This window comes from Camelus bactrianus, chromosome 34, assembly GCF_048773025.1.
Source record: "Camelus bactrianus isolate YW-2024 breed Bactrian camel chromosome 34, ASM4877302v1, whole genome shotgun sequence".
NCBI lineage: Eukaryota > Metazoa > Chordata > Mammalia > Artiodactyla > Camelidae > Camelus > Camelus bactrianus.
The window spans coordinates 1,999,713-2,017,211 of NC_133572.1; the positions used below are offsets into that span (position 1 = coordinate 1,999,713).

The 17,499-nt window shown below is 39.3% G+C and overlaps 1 protein-coding gene across 2 annotated transcripts in view; it reads left to right on the plus strand.

The window, feature by feature from the left end:
* KDM5A (lysine demethylase 5A) overlaps window positions 1-17,499 on the plus strand; it is a 65,634-nt gene that overhangs the window by 4,917 nt on the left and 43,218 nt on the right. For both annotated transcript variants that reach the window (XM_074357721.1, XM_074357720.1), the window contains exons 4-11: window positions 3,207-3,377; window positions 5,363-5,497; window positions 9,371-9,476; window positions 10,694-10,785; window positions 11,377-11,535; window positions 12,591-12,710; window positions 13,398-13,556; window positions 16,557-16,738. In XM_074357721.1, the coding sequence (XP_074213822.1) occupies window positions 3,207-3,377; window positions 5,363-5,497; window positions 9,371-9,476; window positions 10,694-10,785; window positions 11,377-11,535; window positions 12,591-12,710; window positions 13,398-13,556; window positions 16,557-16,738 (1,124 nt within the window). The remainder of the gene's footprint in view (window positions 1-3,206; window positions 3,378-5,362; window positions 5,498-9,370; window positions 9,477-10,693; window positions 10,786-11,376; window positions 11,536-12,590; window positions 12,711-13,397; window positions 13,557-16,556; window positions 16,739-17,499) is intronic.

The following is a 17,499-nucleotide window of genomic DNA, read 5'->3' on the forward strand; positions in this document are numbered from 1 at the left end:
GTTTTTGTTTTTCTTGGGGTTAATAGTCCCCCTTCCTTTTTTCATTTTTTAAGTTTTCATTGTGATCATCGTAAATTTATTTTCAGATTTTCCAGGCGAGTAAATCTCTCAGTATGCTTTCACCGTTCCCATAATCTGCTAGTTTCACTTTCTTCTAGGAGCCATTCCTCTGGAATCTCAGTCCAGATTGATTCTTCTTAATGTCTGCTGTCAGCCTAGAACTTCTTTTGCTCTTAGCATTCTGGAAATTCCCTTTGCGTCTCTCCTTGTTTGGAAGGTCTTCCTACTACTTGGTTTACTCCTATTTTGGTGAAAATGTCTTCTGCTAGTTTGATGAGCAAGAATGTAAATGGGATGTAAACTTTACTTGTCTGAAAATATTCTCCTCTTCAACTTTATTGGTAGTTGGGTGGGTTTAGAAGTCCAAATTAAATTGTACATCATTTTGTTTTAGTACTTCCAAAGCTTTACTCCATAATTTAGCTTCTGGTGTTGCTGTTGAGAAGAGTGGTGCTATGCTAATTCTGTTGCTCTGTGTGTGACCTTCTATGTCTTGAAGGCACAGGGCCTATTCTTCGTTCCCAGTGCGTTGAGATTTCACAGTGATAGGCACTGGTATGTGTTAATTTTCATTGCACTTGATAAACCTTCTTATCTAAACTCATGTCTTTGAGATCTTGTAACTTGTATTAATTCTTGGACAGTTTTCTCTCTTTTTGAACTCTTTGTATTAGTTGGATGTTAGACTATTAGACTGATGCTCCAGTTTACTTACCTGTTTCTTTTGTAGGTTAGTGTTCCTTCTTTTCAGATTCTCCTGAGAGTAAACCTTCAGTCTTCTGCTGGGTTGGAGAGGGATAGTCACCTGGCTGTGCTGACTGGAGGAGATCTGATTGCTTTTATACAGGTTTTCAGCCAATCCTGTTCTTTTAAAATTTAATTGTAAAGTTACTGCTGCTTCCATCTCTTGAGCCTTTCCAGCTTCTGTGTTGCAAAAGCTTCTCCTTGGCTTTCTTCTGTTGCAAGGCTTGGGGCTTTGTTGTTTGTTTTTCTGTTTTTGCTTGCTGAGCTATCATTCATCCATTTGCTTTTCTCTTGGTCTGTTTGTTCTCTTGGGAGTATGTCTTTTTGTTCATTTACTGTCTTTTTAGTGGAGCTTTGAGAGTGAGTTTTCAAATAGAAGACTTCTACTACTTTTTGTTTATTTAAGTTGTCTCTTACTAGCTGGACTGACTTTTTCATTGGAGTGAAATTTTGGCCTTGATTGATGTTACTCTTTCATTAAGTTTTAAGGGCTTGTCTTCATTGTGTTCAATTTTAGTGTACCGTGTACCTTTTCATAGGGCATCAGTTATAGTGACATTTTTCTAATGACAGTGGTGTAATAAATTGCACGGCAGATGTTTGGAATAAATGGTTTATATTTTGAAATTATGCATGATAATCCTTGAATCTCTCAGGTGAAGAAAAGCCAGTGTAAGGTTTGGTGTGTTTTTGTGGTATTGGTCCTGATAAGATTGTTAGAGTATTATAAACGTCTGAATCCGAAGTCCTGCTCCGATGTCCTTGTAAGAGACTTTTGTCTTATTCTTGTCTGTACCCTGACTGGGTCGTTTTCACAGCCGTAGGCCGGGAGTCATGAGAACTGGTGGGAGGCCCAGGATCCATGCAGCAGTGTCACTGCTGGTGGAGATTTGGCTCGAAGTGCTTTGAACACAAAGCGGATTGTTATGTAGGGGTGATGACTGTACTGGATGATACAGATTAGTGAGAGGGCTTGTTTCCCCTCTGCCGTTTACTGCTCCTCCCCACTTGCTTCAGCCACACTGGTTTCCTTATGGTTGTGTCAACATGCCGGCATGCTCACACATGGGGCCTCGACACTGGCTGTCCCCCGCGTGTCTGCTTGGGAAACTGCTTCGCCTCCTTCAAGTCTTTGCTCAAATTCCAGCTTTGTAGTGAGGCCTTTTCTGGCTGCTTACTGCCTCAGTTTGCCCTCAGGCTCCTACTTGGGAGGCTTGTTAACAACTCTTAAATGTCTTCCACAGGATTTAATCTCTTTGAAATTGACATGTTATGTTTATTCTCCCACTAGAATGTAAGCCCCGATGGGGCAAAAATCTTCATTTTATTCACCTGTGTATTTCCAGCACCTGGAACAGGTGTAGAAACACTGGGAAGCTGTGAATGGAAGGCGTTCTCATTCACCCATTTGCTTCCAGACAGCCCTCTGTCTAAACTGCCCTCAGTGTGTCTTCCTCTACACTACAGAATTTGAAAAATAAATGTTTCCTCTATGTAATTTTCCCCTGGTTGACCCTTAGTAACAGCAGGAGCTTCTCCGAGGTTGAGATAAGAGAGCCTGAAGAATTCAGCCCTGTGCTCATGAGCATGAGCTTCTACCAAGCTTTCAGGTGTTTCACTAGAGGAAGGCTGCTTTGGCTGTAGTTTCTGTCATCAGCGAAGCTAATAGCTGCCTGTATCTTAGTGTGTAAGAGATGAACAGTAGCAGTTTCTAGAAGATTGGGGCCCTGGTACCTGTATTTCCTGCTGTGCCTGGTTTGATGTGAGCGTTCAGCAGAAACTGGCCAGTTTATCCCATCACTTCCTACCCTCAGTCTGTGCTGCATTGTGATAAACCTGCTGTAATCCAGTCTTTCCCCATCATTTCTTCCTAGTCTTCCATATAAAGCTTTTCTCTTTTTGAAAAATGATGGCCTCCTTTTCCAAAATACCTCTGAGCCATTGTTTGCCGTTTCTGTTAAATTCTGTGAGTTAGTTGATGTATTTTCCAGTATTAGGATTTATGTTCATTTTGTACTATGTAACATTTATTCCCATGTCTGTATTTGGTCTGTTTTTAATTCTTATTTACATTTTGAATTCCCTGTGGATGTGGAGTACATGTATGTGTTTAGTTTTCTCAAGGTGCATAATATGCAAAGTGTAAATTCACTAAATGTTTTTGAATGAAGGTTCACTGAAGGCAGGCACAGTAACATTAATTAAGCAGTAGAATTTAAATGTCCAAAAATCATTGTCTATTCCGTACTTTACATGTTGATGAGTTTCAGTTTTGTCAGATACTTGTTGAAATGAAATTTGTAATCTAGGCCAGAGTAATTTTTCCGCTCAGTAGACAAGATGCAGAATCAGAATACATGAATCTCCCTCTTTCCCTGAATAACTACTTGCTTTCTTTTCAGGTTGTTGCCAGCAAAGGTGGTTTTGAAATGGTCACCAAAGAGAAGAAATGGTCTAAAGTGGGTAGCCGCTTGGGGTATCTGCCAGGAAAAGGAACTGGGTCTCTTTTGAAGTCACATTATGAGCGGATTCTCTACCCGTATGAGCTTTTCCAGTCTGGCGTCAGCCTTATGGTGAGATGCGCCATTTTTCTTAGGAGTGGGTAAATCCAGTCTCCAAACAGAAACTGTAGACTGTGTCTGCCGTAATAAGTTAGCAGTTGGCTTTGCATAGCAAGTTGAAAAAGATTTCTCTGGGTACGGGAATTTGGGAGGGGCAGGGGGTAGTTTAAAATCACAGCTATTTCTGCTGGTTTACAAGGTGAAGGCTAGTGGGAATGAAGACTGTTTCCTTATTTATTTTAAAATGTTTAAGCTTAAACTTGAGTGAAGCTTTTTGAAAAGTTCCTTCTCTTGGTTTCATGTACTTTTTTTTGACAGCTTTATTGAGGTATGATTTACATACCAGAGAATTCACCCATTGTGGGTGCACAATCAGTAAGGTTTAACAAGTTACACATTCATGCAGCAGTCACCACAGCCCAGCTTTAGAACACACTCATCAGCCCAAAACATTCCTTTGTGTTTGTTTCTAGTTGATTCTTGCTCCTATGCCCAAACCTGGACACCTCCTGATCTGCTTTCTGACTCTGTAGTTTTGCCTTTTCTAGAAATTTCACATAGATGGAATCGTACAATAATGATTTTGTATATAGCTCCTTTCATTTAGCCTAATGTTTTTAAGGTTCATCTATGTTCTAGTATTAGTACTTCATTCCTTTTTATGGCAGAATAATATTCTATTGTATGGATGTACCACATTTGTTTATTCGTTTATCAGTTGATGGACAGTTGGATTGTTTCCGGTTTATGGCTGTTATGAATAATGCTATGAATATTCATGTACTAGTCTTTGTGTGGACATATGTTTTCATTTCTCTTGGGTAGATACCTAGGAGTGGAATTGCTGGGTTATATGGTAAGTTTATGTTTAACTTTTTAAGAAACTGCCGAACTGTTTTCCAAAGTGGCTGAACCATTTTACATTCCCACCAGTAATGTAGAGGTCTCCAGTTTCTCCACATCTTTGCCAACACTTGATACTGTCAGTTTTTTTGCTTACAGCCATTCTAGTGGGTGTGTAGTGGTATCTCATTGTGGTTTTAAGTTTTATTTCCCTAATAACTAATGGTGTTTGCATCTTTCCATGTGCATATTAGCCATTTGTATATTTTCCTTGATGAAGTGTCTGCAAATCTTTTTTTTTATTGGGTTCTTTGTCATCTTATACTTGCTTTAAGAGTTCGCTATATATTCTGGCTGTAAGTCTTTTATCAGATGTATGATTTATTAATATTTTCCCCAGTCTGTGATTTGTCTTTTCATTTTTATAGTGGTGTCTATTTGAAGAGTAATGTATGGCTTTCCCTCCCCCCTTTATGGACTGTGCTTCTGCTGTCATATCTAAGAAATCTTGTCCTAACTCAAGTCTACAAAGATTTTCTTGTTTTGTTTTCATATAGAAGTTTTATAGTTTTAGCTTTTATGTTTAGGTCTGTGATCCATTTTAAGCTTTTTTTTTTGATATATATACAGCACAAAGTGAGCGTGTAAGTTTGTTTTAGGGGCAGTGGAGAAGGGGCATACGAATATCCAATTGTACCAGCACCATTTGTTTAAAAGACAGCCCTTTTTCCACTGATTTACCTTGGCACCTTTGTTGAAAATCAGTTAACGTAAACATATGGGTTTATTTCTAGTCTGTTTTGCTCTTTGATCTGTACGTTGAACACCAGTACTGTGCTGTCTTGAGTACTGTAGTTTTATAGTAAGTTTTGATATTTGGTAGTGTCAGTCCTCTAACTTTGTTCTTTTTTCAAAATTTCCAAACAATTTGCATTTCCACATCGATTTTATGATCCACTTCTCAATTTCTACAACAAAAGCATGCTAAGATTTTGATAGGGATTATTTTGAATCTGTAGATCATTTTGGTGGGCGAATTGTCATCTGATTTTATGTAGTTTTAGGGATTTATTAGAAATTTATTTTTTTCTTCCTTCTCAGATCCGATTTCTTATCAGTGAATCTGCTCTCTTCCTGTGCTCTTGATTCTCTAGGGTGTGCAGATGCCTAATTTAGATCTTAAGGAAAAAGTGGACTCTGAGGTTCTTGGCACTGATGTCCAGACTTCCCCAGAAGCAGGCACAAGAGTGAACATGCTGCCGAAGAGAACAAGACGTGTCAAGTCTCAGGTACCAGTTTTCATGGCTGTTCTCGACAGGAGTGTTCGGTGCACTGACTGTGTGGGACACACCTGGTCATGGGACATCATTCATGCACTGTTGTTCTGTAGAACCTGAAGAGACATATTTTTCATTTACCTTTGAGGTGAATGGGGAAGAAATCATAAAATTCAGTCTGATTTAATTTAGAGTGAGTTGATTTTGAACAGTTTTGACAGGGCTGACAAATCAGAGTGACTGTATACTTGAAGGCCAGTTTCATAGACACACTGATGAATTATGGTACATTGCATTTTCATGGTTAGTGTAAGTGAGAAGAGTAGGAAAGAGTGGTTTTATTTTTCACTCATTCCTTTAAAAACCGGAGTATTCATTTCTTAGTGTCTGAGCCGTTCCAAAGTAATTTCTATAGTGTTCTTGTAATCTAAAATAATTTCAATGCCTAATGAATGCCTCAGAAGAAAAATGCCCTAACTTCTTTTTGTCTGCCCCTTTGACCCCCTGCCCCATTCCCATTTTTTTTATGGTCCTTGAAGTTGTATTTTTAAAGGTTTTTGGCAAAGACAAGTCTGTAGGCTGGGACAGTGAGAACTCTTAAGATATTTAAACTAACACTGGGTGGACCAGAATGGCAGCTTCACTGGATCCTAAACACCGAGTTTAAGAATGGAAATGGATCACGTTGAAAGTGAGAATCAGAGAAGGAGGACAGGCACTGTTAACAGGAGCTAGTGGACCCAGGGTCATGAGGAGCTCTGTCACTGGAGAGGCAGGCTGACATGGTGACTCAGCTTTGAAGAGGCGCCCTAAGTGGCCCTGCCCATTTAATCAGTTGCCAGTGTGATGAAATCTCTTTTGATGTTCCTTCTGAAACCATGAAGAAGTCCCTCTTATTCCTAATTCTTTACATAAGCGTAGGGACCGTATAGAATGCTTTTGCCCTCCGTGGTAATTGTCACGGTAGTCAGATTGGTTGATAAGATTAGAAACTAGAACAATTTCAGGATTTGCTTTGAGAATTTCTTCAACTCATAGTTTGTCCTTGATTAATATTGACAGTCTGCCTCGTTCCTAGTCTTCAGTTGCTGAAGGAAAGTTGAAGCTTCCTGGTAGACCTTCACCTTCTCTCTCTCTCCCTCTCTCCCTCTCTCCCTCTCTCCCTCTCTCCCTCTCTCCCTCTCTCCCTCTCTCCCTCTCTCCCTCTCTCCCTCTCTCCCTCTCTCCCTCTCTCCCTCTCTCCCTCTCTCCCTCTCTCCCTCTCTCCCTCCCCCCCCTCCCCCAGTACATGAAGCTATGTGGTGTGCATTCTTAATCTCTACTCATCTCTGGGCAAAATGCACCTTTCTCTCCAAGGGTAATCCTTCCTGTTCCATCCTTTCTGGCTTTAGAACAGAAGCTCCTTCCTAGATAGTACCTTACTCCTTGCCTCTTTTCACCAAGAAATTCCTTGAGAATAACCTACGCTGTCTCAGTTTCCTCAGTATTTGTTCAGTTTTTATACTGTGTAATCTGACTTCAAATAATTTCGTTGAAACTCCACTACTCAGGTTGCTACTGAGTTAATAATTGTGAAGTGCTGAGGACTCCTTTTCATTTCTTCTACTTCCTCTCTGATAACTACTTCCTCTCTGATAACGTGTATGTTTGTTCTTGAAATTTGATTAACTTGAGTTTCCTTTAGCTTCTGTGACAGCTCCCTTGTGGTTTTCCTCTTCACTCTGACCGCAGCTCAGTAGTCTTCGTTTTCTCTCTGCCCTTTATGTGGCACTTTCAGTCCTTCCCTGTCTTCACTCCCCAGCTGTCTCATCTACCCTGTGATTTCGGTTACTGCCTGTCTCTCAGGACTCCTAAATATAGCTGGTCGTCCATGCACCTTTCCTGTTGGTCCGGGGCAGTGTGTGCCTGCAGGTGTGTGTGTGCCTACAGGTGTGTGTGTGCGTCCTGGTGGCCCCAGCCCACTTGGTACGTCTCAAACATCATCACCTTTTTCTAAATCTTTTTTTTTTTAAAGTATTTTCTAGCTTGGTGACAATGACAAGTACAGCCATGGAATAGTCTCTCAAAGAAGAATCAGAAGCTGTGGAAGTTGTCCTGCCCCCTTCCTGTCTCTGTCACGTCACTTGCTCTGTTCCTCTTTAGCTGTGTTTTCATCTGTGACCTCACTAGAATGAGTTCCTTGAAAGTTGAGATTGCAGTTTGTTTATATCGAGGATTCCCAAACCCGTAACACATTTATACGTTAGAATGAAGCCTGTGGTGCCAGGATGTCCCATTGCTGATGGCACTAAGTTTGAGCCAGACTTCTCCGGCATAAAGAACTATTCTCTCTGTAACAAAGTAATCAGAGTAAACTGTAGGACAGTGGGAACAACCTGCTTTCCAGTTATGTTTTGCCCAGTGGTTTTAACATTCGTTGATGACCTTGCCTCAGTTAATTATGCTGGTGGTTGCAAACTGGGTGATTTTCTGGTTCTGTCATTTCTTCTACATTTATTAGTTAGCATTTTTCTTTAAAGAACTTTTCTCTTACATTTTCTCTTGGTGTATTTTTCACAGAATAAAATGTGAATATCTTAACTGTACAGTTTGATGAATTTTGATCAATGTATTTACCTGTGGAACCATAACTGGTTGTTATATTATTTCAGCTTTTGGGGACGTTATTGTCTGTCTGAAAAGGTTATTGTAAGGATTAATTGATTAAAATCCTTTGGTATGGCACATACTATACACTCAGTGTATGTCAGCTTTTATTGTTACGTACTTTGTGTTGATCGTGGTAAAGAACGTGCAGTGTTATGTGTATCATCGGACTAGCTGTAGAGGTTGGTTAACATCACCCAGTCAGTCTACTGCAATTGAAAGGTAAACTTTGAAATGCCCTTTTGGTTGGGTTGGTTCTTTCATAGTCTTTTAGTAGGTGTGAGCTGTTCCATAGCCATAGATTTATAGTCTGTATTTCATCCTGGTTTGTTTTTATTCTTATTGACTAAGTATATTTTGAGTAGGTTTTGGTTTTTAGCCTGCATTCAGAGATTATCTAATTTCAAGATGTAACGGTGGTGTCTGTCAGGAGGCTCTTGCCTTCAAGTACTAGAATGCCTTAAGCTTTGACAACACAGTTTTCCCATAAGGACGCATTTTCCACATAAGATTTTCAGAGATAAGTAGTTCTAGGATTGGTTGAGCAACTTCGCATTGTCATCTTTCCATCTTCCTTCTTGGCTTTCTTCGATGTAAGGCTGTGCGTCTCCTCTTCGCTGCATGGTGGCTGCTGCAGAGTCCAGCACCCTGCTCTCTCCAGACTTGCATCTCCTCGCAGTGGGGAAGGATGTTGGGGCAAAAGGGCTTACTTTTTGAGACCCTTTTTTCTTTTATTAGAAGATGAAAATCTTTCCCAGAATTTCCAGACCTTCCTTATGTCTCATTGGCTAGACCAGGATAACAGTCCCAACCCCTAGCTAGGTCATCACCAATCAAGAGATAGCATTGGCGTGATTGGCTTAGGACAGTTATTACTCATCTCCTGGGATGGGACACCATCAAAGATGGGTGTCCATTAGCAGGAGTGGGAATTTCTACGGAGTTATTACCAGTATCATACCAGTAGGTAACCAGTAGTGTCTGTCTCTGGATAGAACCCAGTGGAGAGCTGTGCTTTTACGAAAGGTAGACTTTCTTTTGTGGAAAGGAATCTCAGGGTTGCATAGTGCTTTGGTGACCGTTCAACTGTTGCAAAGAAGCAGACAATGGATTTAGAGAGAATTCAAATAATTTTTTCCTTTATTTTGAATTTGATCTTGAAACTTTTCTTGGGTAAGAAAATAAGTTTGTGAATTAGTCAGTTAGACTAATTGAGTTTTATTTATTTATTTTTTTTAGTCGGAATCTGGAGAAGTGAATAGAAACACAGAACTGAAGAAACTTCGAATTTTTGGGGCTGGGCCTAAGGTTGTGGGCCTGGCAATGGGAGTAAAAGCTAAAGAAGGTAAAATCTGCTATTGGGTCGTGAAAAGGAATGAGGTACAACAGTGCGGTTGTAACAAGATTCAGATAACGTTTGAATTGTAGTCTCCCTTGGGATGTTCTTAAGAGTTGTAGACTTGCAACAATGGTTCCTAGACAAATCGCCTTTTTGAATGGCAGGTAATCTTAAGGTGTGAGGAGTCATCTTATGTTGAATTTTTATATTTTGGAAGAGAGAAAATTTCCTCCTCCATGTCTAACATGGGACACAGAAATTACAGCTTCCAAAAGCTAGTTTATGAGACAATGATGAAATTAATGGTTCTCACCTGGTGATCTAAAGCTTACTATTTTTAAATTTGAAAAGAAACAGAGGATTCTCTCTGACCCTTAGTATCAGAATATACTGGAGAGAGCTAATGACTTAAATTCTAACTCTAATTTTGATATTTTTCTATAATTGCCTGCGTATATTAGGACAGTTCATTCAAATAAAGTGAAGAATGTCTGGTACTATCAGCTTAGCATGTTGGAAGATTTTTGTCAGTCAGATTGCTAATGCAAAGATCAGGTTTCACTATTCTATATACCTGTTTTAAAACTCAGTTTAACAAAGATTGTGTTGGCTGTTGTTACTGTATAAGAACTTAATGAACTGCTGTGAACACAGGTTTTACTGTATAAGAATGTAATGGAATGCTGTAATCACAGTCATGTTGGTTATTGTGCATTTTATATGAGTAAGTCATGGTTCACATTGTGGACTGAACTCTGAGTGACGAGATAATACTCTTCCATCACTCTCAAAACATGCAGTGTGATAGCACGCACTGGATGCATTATAATGTTTACCATTATCCTTTCTAAAATTACACATTCTTACCATTTTCATGCTTGTAATTGTATTGGCTGGCAGTGATCTTAAAACTAGTCTCAACTTAGTCCCTGTTAAGAACTGCATGTAGGCAGTATGGAATTAGTAGTGAAGCTCTCTGGAGCTTGAGTGGCTGCACTGGGATCCTGCGTCTGCCGCTGACTGGCTGTGTGATTTGGGGCAAGTTACCTCGCTTCTCTGTGCTTCAGATTCTTTATCTTCAGTGGGGAGTAGTAGTTTATCTGCCTCCTAGTGTTGTGAGACTTGAACTAATTAAGTAATGAAAAGTAACTTTAAATAGTGTCTGGTCCATGGTAAGCTCTCAACATTAGTTTTTACTATTATATATAACTTTTTATTTCAAGATGAGGTCTCCCGAAGACGAAAAGTTACCAACAGGTCAGACGCATTTAACATGCAAATGAGACAACGGAAAGGAACTCTCTCTGTTAACTTTGTAAGTGTTCTGAGATGTGTCAGGAGGGAAAGGATTTATTTTTATTTTAGTTTTGCACTTTTTATCTTGCTATATCTTGGTATGCCGTTTAGTTAGAAGATCTGATGGTGAATCTGACGTTGCCGCTTTGGTTTATGTGATGTTAACCTTGCCTTGTCCCCTATACACGGACTGTTGCATAAGTCATACACTGTGAGAGAGTGAGACAGTAAGTTTGAATCTGTAAATCCTTAGCTGTATTAGACAGTGCTCAGTGTTTAATTCTCTGCCAAAGAATATTTGTGTATAGGAAGGGTGACATGGTGTATTTTACTTATATAAATGGATTTTCAAATACCGTAGATTTGTAGTCTTTCTTTATTCTAATACCTTGATATGCTTTTATTAACTTGCTTGTGAAGCTCTGAGAAAATTTAGGAAGTTTTATGCAAAGCTGTTTAAATACAGTTATTTAAAATAAATATTCAGGATTTAAGTTGTTTACTTTTTAGTGTACAGTAGTTTGCATATTTCAATTTGGGATTTCCTGGTAAAAATTTAATATTACTTATTAGAGGAAATAGACTTTCATTTTATTTTGTTTTCTAACAGGTTGATCTCTATGTTTGTATGTTTTGTGGTCGGGGAAACAATGAAGATAAGTTGCTGTTGTGTGATGGATGTGACGACAGCTATCATACGTTCTGTCTAATTCCCCCACTGCCCGATGTGCCCAAAGGAGACTGGAGGTGTCCCAAGTGTGTCGCTGAGGTACACACCTGACCTTACCTTTCTAAACTCAAAACAGTAGCACATGCACACGAATACAGCAGACACATCCCCAAGAGTTTCTTCTCTCTCCTTGTTTAAAATCTCCAGGGTTTTTAAAGAGGGTAGTGACTGGGAATGTAACAGTTCTGTTGTTGCAGTTTGGCTTTTAAAGGATCTTTTTCTGTCTGTTGGTTAGATAATTCTGTTTATTGCTGCAGATGAATGATATGTTTCCTCAGAATATGCATATTCCTGAAGAATCATAAAAATGCGAAAAGTCCATAGGTTGTTCTTTTCTTTTTTAATTAAAAAAAAAAAGTGAAAATCAGACGCAAAGCTCTAGAATTTAGGATTTATGCCTCCAGTTTTCATGCTTCCAGATAAATCCATGGTATCTATTAGCTTGTTTAAATTTTGACTTGGTTGTACTAAATTTTTATTGAAAGATTATAATGATGTCATTGCCATGAGATGCCTGGTCTCTTATTTTAACAAAATGTTGTGATAGGACGTTGAAAGGGAGGAGATGACTGGGTGTATCTAGGTGTATTTATGGCCTTTGGGTTATTTTTAATTTATTCTCAGGGTTAAATGATTCAGAAGCATTTCTCCTCTCAGTGAGTATTTGTGTTAAGAAACATGGTGATTGATAGTGTGGAAAAATCATTCTTCTAGCTAGATACCCTAATAGCCCAGCGAATATCCCTTTGTCCATGAATGTGTATTTTCTCCAGTGGGGACGACAGACAGCCCTGCCTGAGTCCAGGTTGATAGTCCTCCAGGCGTCTGTCTTGGTGCTGGAGCATAATGCCAGCTCTAAAGCCTAAAACTGTCTCATTACCACCTTCTTACTGGAAGGCTGTGCAAATGCACTTGGGGTTTTAGAACATGACTTCCTGATTCCATGTTGAAAGTAATTAATACATGTTTTGTGGTCTTGAGTTGATTGGATTTGCTTCATCTAGGGAAATGCTCAAAGAAGGTGGTACCTGAGAGCCTTAACACCTCCTTGGTTCAGTTCCAGTGAGTTAATGGTAGATACCTTTCCTCCCCAGGAATGTAATAAGCCCAGAGAAGCCTTTGGATTTGAACAAGCTGTACGAGAGTATACCCTTCAGAGCTTCGGGGAGATGGCGGATAATTTCAAGTCTGACTATTTCAACATGCCAGTCCATGTGAGTACTTTATGTGTCAGGTCACTTTGGGGAGGTGTGAAGATTTATCTGAGTCTGAAGCTTCTGCTTCGCTTTTGGCATTCATTCGCTGTTTTGTAGAGAACGGGGCAGCGTGGAAGAGGTGGTGGAGCACTGCGTCGGGCAGTTTGGGGCCCGGCTCCTGTGTCTGCCTCCTGTACTCTCCCTTGTGGTGGTGTGTGCTCTCCTGTTGAGAGCTTGACTTTGACCTTTGACTTGTTCATTAGCCCTCTGTGAGTGCCATCCTTACTACCAGCATGAAGCGTGTGGTAGTTGCTCCTTTTGTTTAGTTATTTGTAATATGAGGTTTGCTGATTTTCCTGGGGGATCAGGGGCTTTTAACAGTCCGCCAAAGCTATTAAAATCCAGCCTTGACTTCTGTATTGTCTTTTTTTCCTTGCTGTCCTGGGTCATTTTTAACCTTCTTAGTAGGAAAGCAGCTTGCAGAAGAAAGCAGTTCAAGTTCACCATATTTTCTGAACATCTGAGTTGTCTTAGCTTTTCCCCATCCTCAGTGCGAAAAGCTGGGACTAGTCTTTTCAGCTCTGGGAATTGAGAAGGTCTTCTGTTTTTCCATGGGTTTTTGTTTACTTGACCCTGTGTATTGTGTTATAGTGGGTTATGGTTATAGTGAGTTCATAATCTGTAATCTTGGTTTTCTCTGTGCAGATGGTTCCAACAGAACTAGTGGAGAAGGAGTTCTGGAGGCTGGTGAGCAGCATTGAAGAAGATGTTATTGTAGAGTATGGAGCTGATATCTCCTCGAAAGACTTTGGAAGTGGATTTCCTGTAAAGGATGGTCGGAGGAAGATGCTGCCGGAGGAAGAGGTGCAGAGCGCTTACTCTCCAGGCTTCTCCTCACTCCTGCCCTGACCCAGTCTTCGCATAGTAGAAAACTGCCTGTCTTTAATCTTGAGGGGTCATATTCTTTTAAAATATTAAATATGTAGGATTTAATAAGCTACAAATAAAAAGTAGGTTTTTATTTTAAAAAATCTTCAGTTTTAAAAACAGTAAATTCAAAGTATCTTTAAAAATTATGTAACTTTGCATTTTAAAACCAGTTTAATTAGTTTAAAACTTTAACTCCGCTTGAAAGATTTTGCCTAGCTCTTTCTGTTTGAAAAATCTAGAAAGTGATTTGAGATTTAAAAAAAAATTACATTTCACTGATAGGTCCACAATTAAGTTCCTTCAACGCCTGGGCAGGTAGGTTTTCCAGTGTGCATTTGACCTGTAACATGTAATGAAGTCCCATCACATAGGAGAGGACCTCTGTGTGAAGCTGAGTTAAGATGACCGTTTCTTTTTCTCTTTACTTTGGTCCTTTTCACTTTTTATTTGTAATTGGCAGCAATTAAGAATTTTATCTCCTATTAAAACAGTTACACATAGTTGGGGAAAAAAAAGTCACCTAGTGGAGAAGAATATACAGTTAAAAATATAGCCACTCCAGGTCTCTTAGGGTTACCATTGGCATGGTGTATCTTTTTCTATTCTTTTAATTTGAAGCTGTGTGTCTCTTGTAGGCACCATATGATTGGTTCTTGCTTTTTAAAAAAATCTAGCCTGACGGTTGCCTTTTGACTGGAGTGTTCAGTCCATTTAAAGTTGATGTGGTGGATTTGTACCTGCCATCTTGCCACTCTCTCTGTCTCATGTCCTTTTGTTCCTCTGTTTCTCCTTTATGGCTTTCTTTGGATGTTAAACATATTTTTCATTGTATCATTTTAATGGGTCTGGAATTTTCTTTCTTTTTTTTTTTGCTGTACATTTTAAGTATTTAGTGGTTCTCTAAGAATTATATAATATGCACCTTTTTAAAAAAACACCATTATTGACAGTGTCCATCTTTAACTTACTGTGGTCTACTTTGTGTTGACACGGACTTCGTTCTGGTATACTAGCAACGTTCAAACAGCGTCTCTTCATTTCCTTCTCTCTTGTGTATTGTGTGTTACAGCTACACATTGTATGATACAACAACATGGCAGTGTAATTATTGCTTTAAACCGTCTTTTTTTTTTAAGAAAAAAATGCGCATACGGTGTTGTACATATTTACTCGCATATGTACCGTTTCTGGTAGTCTCCCTTCGTTCCTGTGGGTCCAGGTTACTGCTGGGGTCATTTTGTTTGAACATGGAGGACTGCTTTTATTTGCAGTGTAGGCCTGCTAGCTGTGAATTCTTGTCTTTGCTTATATGGGAATGTACCTCGCCTTCTTTTAGTTCTTCAAGACTAAATGCTTCTCAATTTTTTTGCCTGTGGTCGATTCCTAGTGCCTTGAAATGGTGGTTTTGATAGTTCTGTTCCGTTTAATCCTTCTTTTCTGCGGAGGGAATTTCCAGCCTCTTCACATCACCATTTCTGAAAGTCCTTCATAATAAAAGTATCTTTCTTACCCAAATCTCCAGTCTGGCGAGGACCCCATTTCATCTTCTCTCGTGTCCTTCCAGATGGAGTGTGTGTATACAGGCGGGTCAACATCACGTGTACAGTTACATTTTAAAACAGGATCACGTTTTTAAACAGAATGGGAGGCTGCTACTTACACAGTTCTATGCCTGGCTTACCTTTTCTTGAGTCCTCTCGTGCCCTGTCCAGTCCACCCTGATTCCTTACAGCATCACCTGCCCAGCTTGTGGTGCTGTCTCACTGTTTGTTATGCCGCCATCCATTGAGAGCTGTCTGAGTTCTTACCATGTGCTGAATGGGGTTTTCATTTTGTTGTGTTTTCTTTATGATCAAAAGTCGTGCCTTTTGGCTTCTTACTTTAGCCTTATTACTGACTTTTCCCCTCCTGTCATAGTAGAGCACAGCTTAGGATAATCAGACTCGGATAATATTAATTAGAGAATAGGCTTTGGGTTTTGTCAAGGGAGGAAGGAGGATCACAGTGACCGGAGAACGTAGATTACAGAGATACTTGTTACAGGAAGAGTTCAGTGTTGAAATGTGTGTGTGTTCAGTGTCACTGAATTGGACTTGCTTTGTGTGAGTGTAAGGAAATGCTCAGTCTTCGTTTCTTCATACCGTTCCAGTGGCAAACGGCAGGCGATTATCTCATTATTGGGAAGAGGCTTCATTTTACAACCCAGTTATTTCTGAATTTTATTTCGGCTCTGAATTTTTAAGTTGTTCTTGAAAGGTAGTTAAATCTTCTAATCTTAAGAGATAAGGTTACGGTTTTTAAAGATTACTTTAACATCAACCCTAATAACTAATACTAATGATGGAGATATTAATCCTTCTAAATTCTTAAATTCTGTATGAATATCTGCCTGTTTCTGCTTTTGCCCCATTCACCTTCATGTGAGAATGTGGAGAAATTTGGGCTTCTTACATGAAGTGTGAAGAGACAGGCATACAGCCTTTTTTTCTAGTCTGGGTCACTATTTGCTGTTTATTTCATAAGCAGTAATGTTGTACTCAGAATTCTGGCACCACTCTATGAATATAGTGATAAACATTTTGGAAAGTTACGCCCCTGGGGATAAAGTAGAAATACAATGGCGACCTATTAAAATGAGTCTCAGTATTTTACTGGTAAACTGTGGCAGGGTGGGGAGTAATAAAAAGCCTTATATGCTTCAGAGTAAACCAGCGGTTTCTGAAGTAACTAAAGGGAAATCTCAGTATCACCTGGGCAGGAGATAGGAGTCAGTATTTAGGAATATGAATTACTGTAGAGAGCAAAGAGCATGGATTCTGCGGACAAGGTTATTTTGAGTATTACAAAATGTTTACTTTTGTTTTTGAAGACTCTCTTGAGATTCCACTGGGCACTTGTTTCTGATCTCTCAGTGACATTTGTTTTCTTCTATAGGAATATGCGCTTTCTGGTTGGAACTTGAATAACATGCCTATTCTAGAGCAGTCTGTCCTTGCACATATCAACGTGGACATCTCTGGTATGAAGGTGCCGTGGCTTTACGTGGGAATGTGTTTCTCTTCCTTTTGCTGGCATATTGAAGATCACTGGAGCTACTCCATCAACTACTTGCACTGGTATGTACGGTCTTGTCAGCAGCATCCATCCTGAGTAACCTTTTTAAAGGTGTAAGAATGTTAGGTGGTATGTTAGGGAGAGCTGACTTTGAAGTATTTCCTTCCCGAAAGGAGGATAATGTACTCTCTAAGGGTCTGGGGTACAACATCTCTGACACTTTATCTGTTAAAGTATTTGCACGCTGTGGGGCCTTGAGAATCACTTTGGTATATATAGCTTTTGGTATGCAAGGTAGGGTATTTAAAGTTTATGTAATTAAAATCTGGCTAACCTTCAGTATTTGAAATTTTCAAAATTTTTTTTCCCTCTTAGTAACATTTTCCCTAAAGTTGCCTAAGTTACATGTGTATTAATTTTTTTGTTGATTTTTTTTTGTGTCTCACCCACAGTTTTTGTTTACTTTCCCAGTTCCTTGTCCAGTATTCTGATCTTAATAACCAAATGATACTTTTCTCTCCATTTGAAAGATAACTGCTCAGATCACACTACACTTTGGAAAACTAATAGTTTTCTTTCTCTGCTTCATTGCTATGCTGTATAATACGATAGCTACTAGCTACCTGTAGCTATTTAAATTTAAGATTAAGTAAAATTAAAATTTACTTCCTCAGTTGCACTGACCACGTTTTAAGTGCTTTATCCTCACATGTGACTCTTCATTGGCCAGCATAGATATAGAACATTTTCAGTCATCACAGTAAGTTTCTACTAGAGACAGCACTGTGAATTTTATTAGAATTAAGAAATTCAGCTATGATAG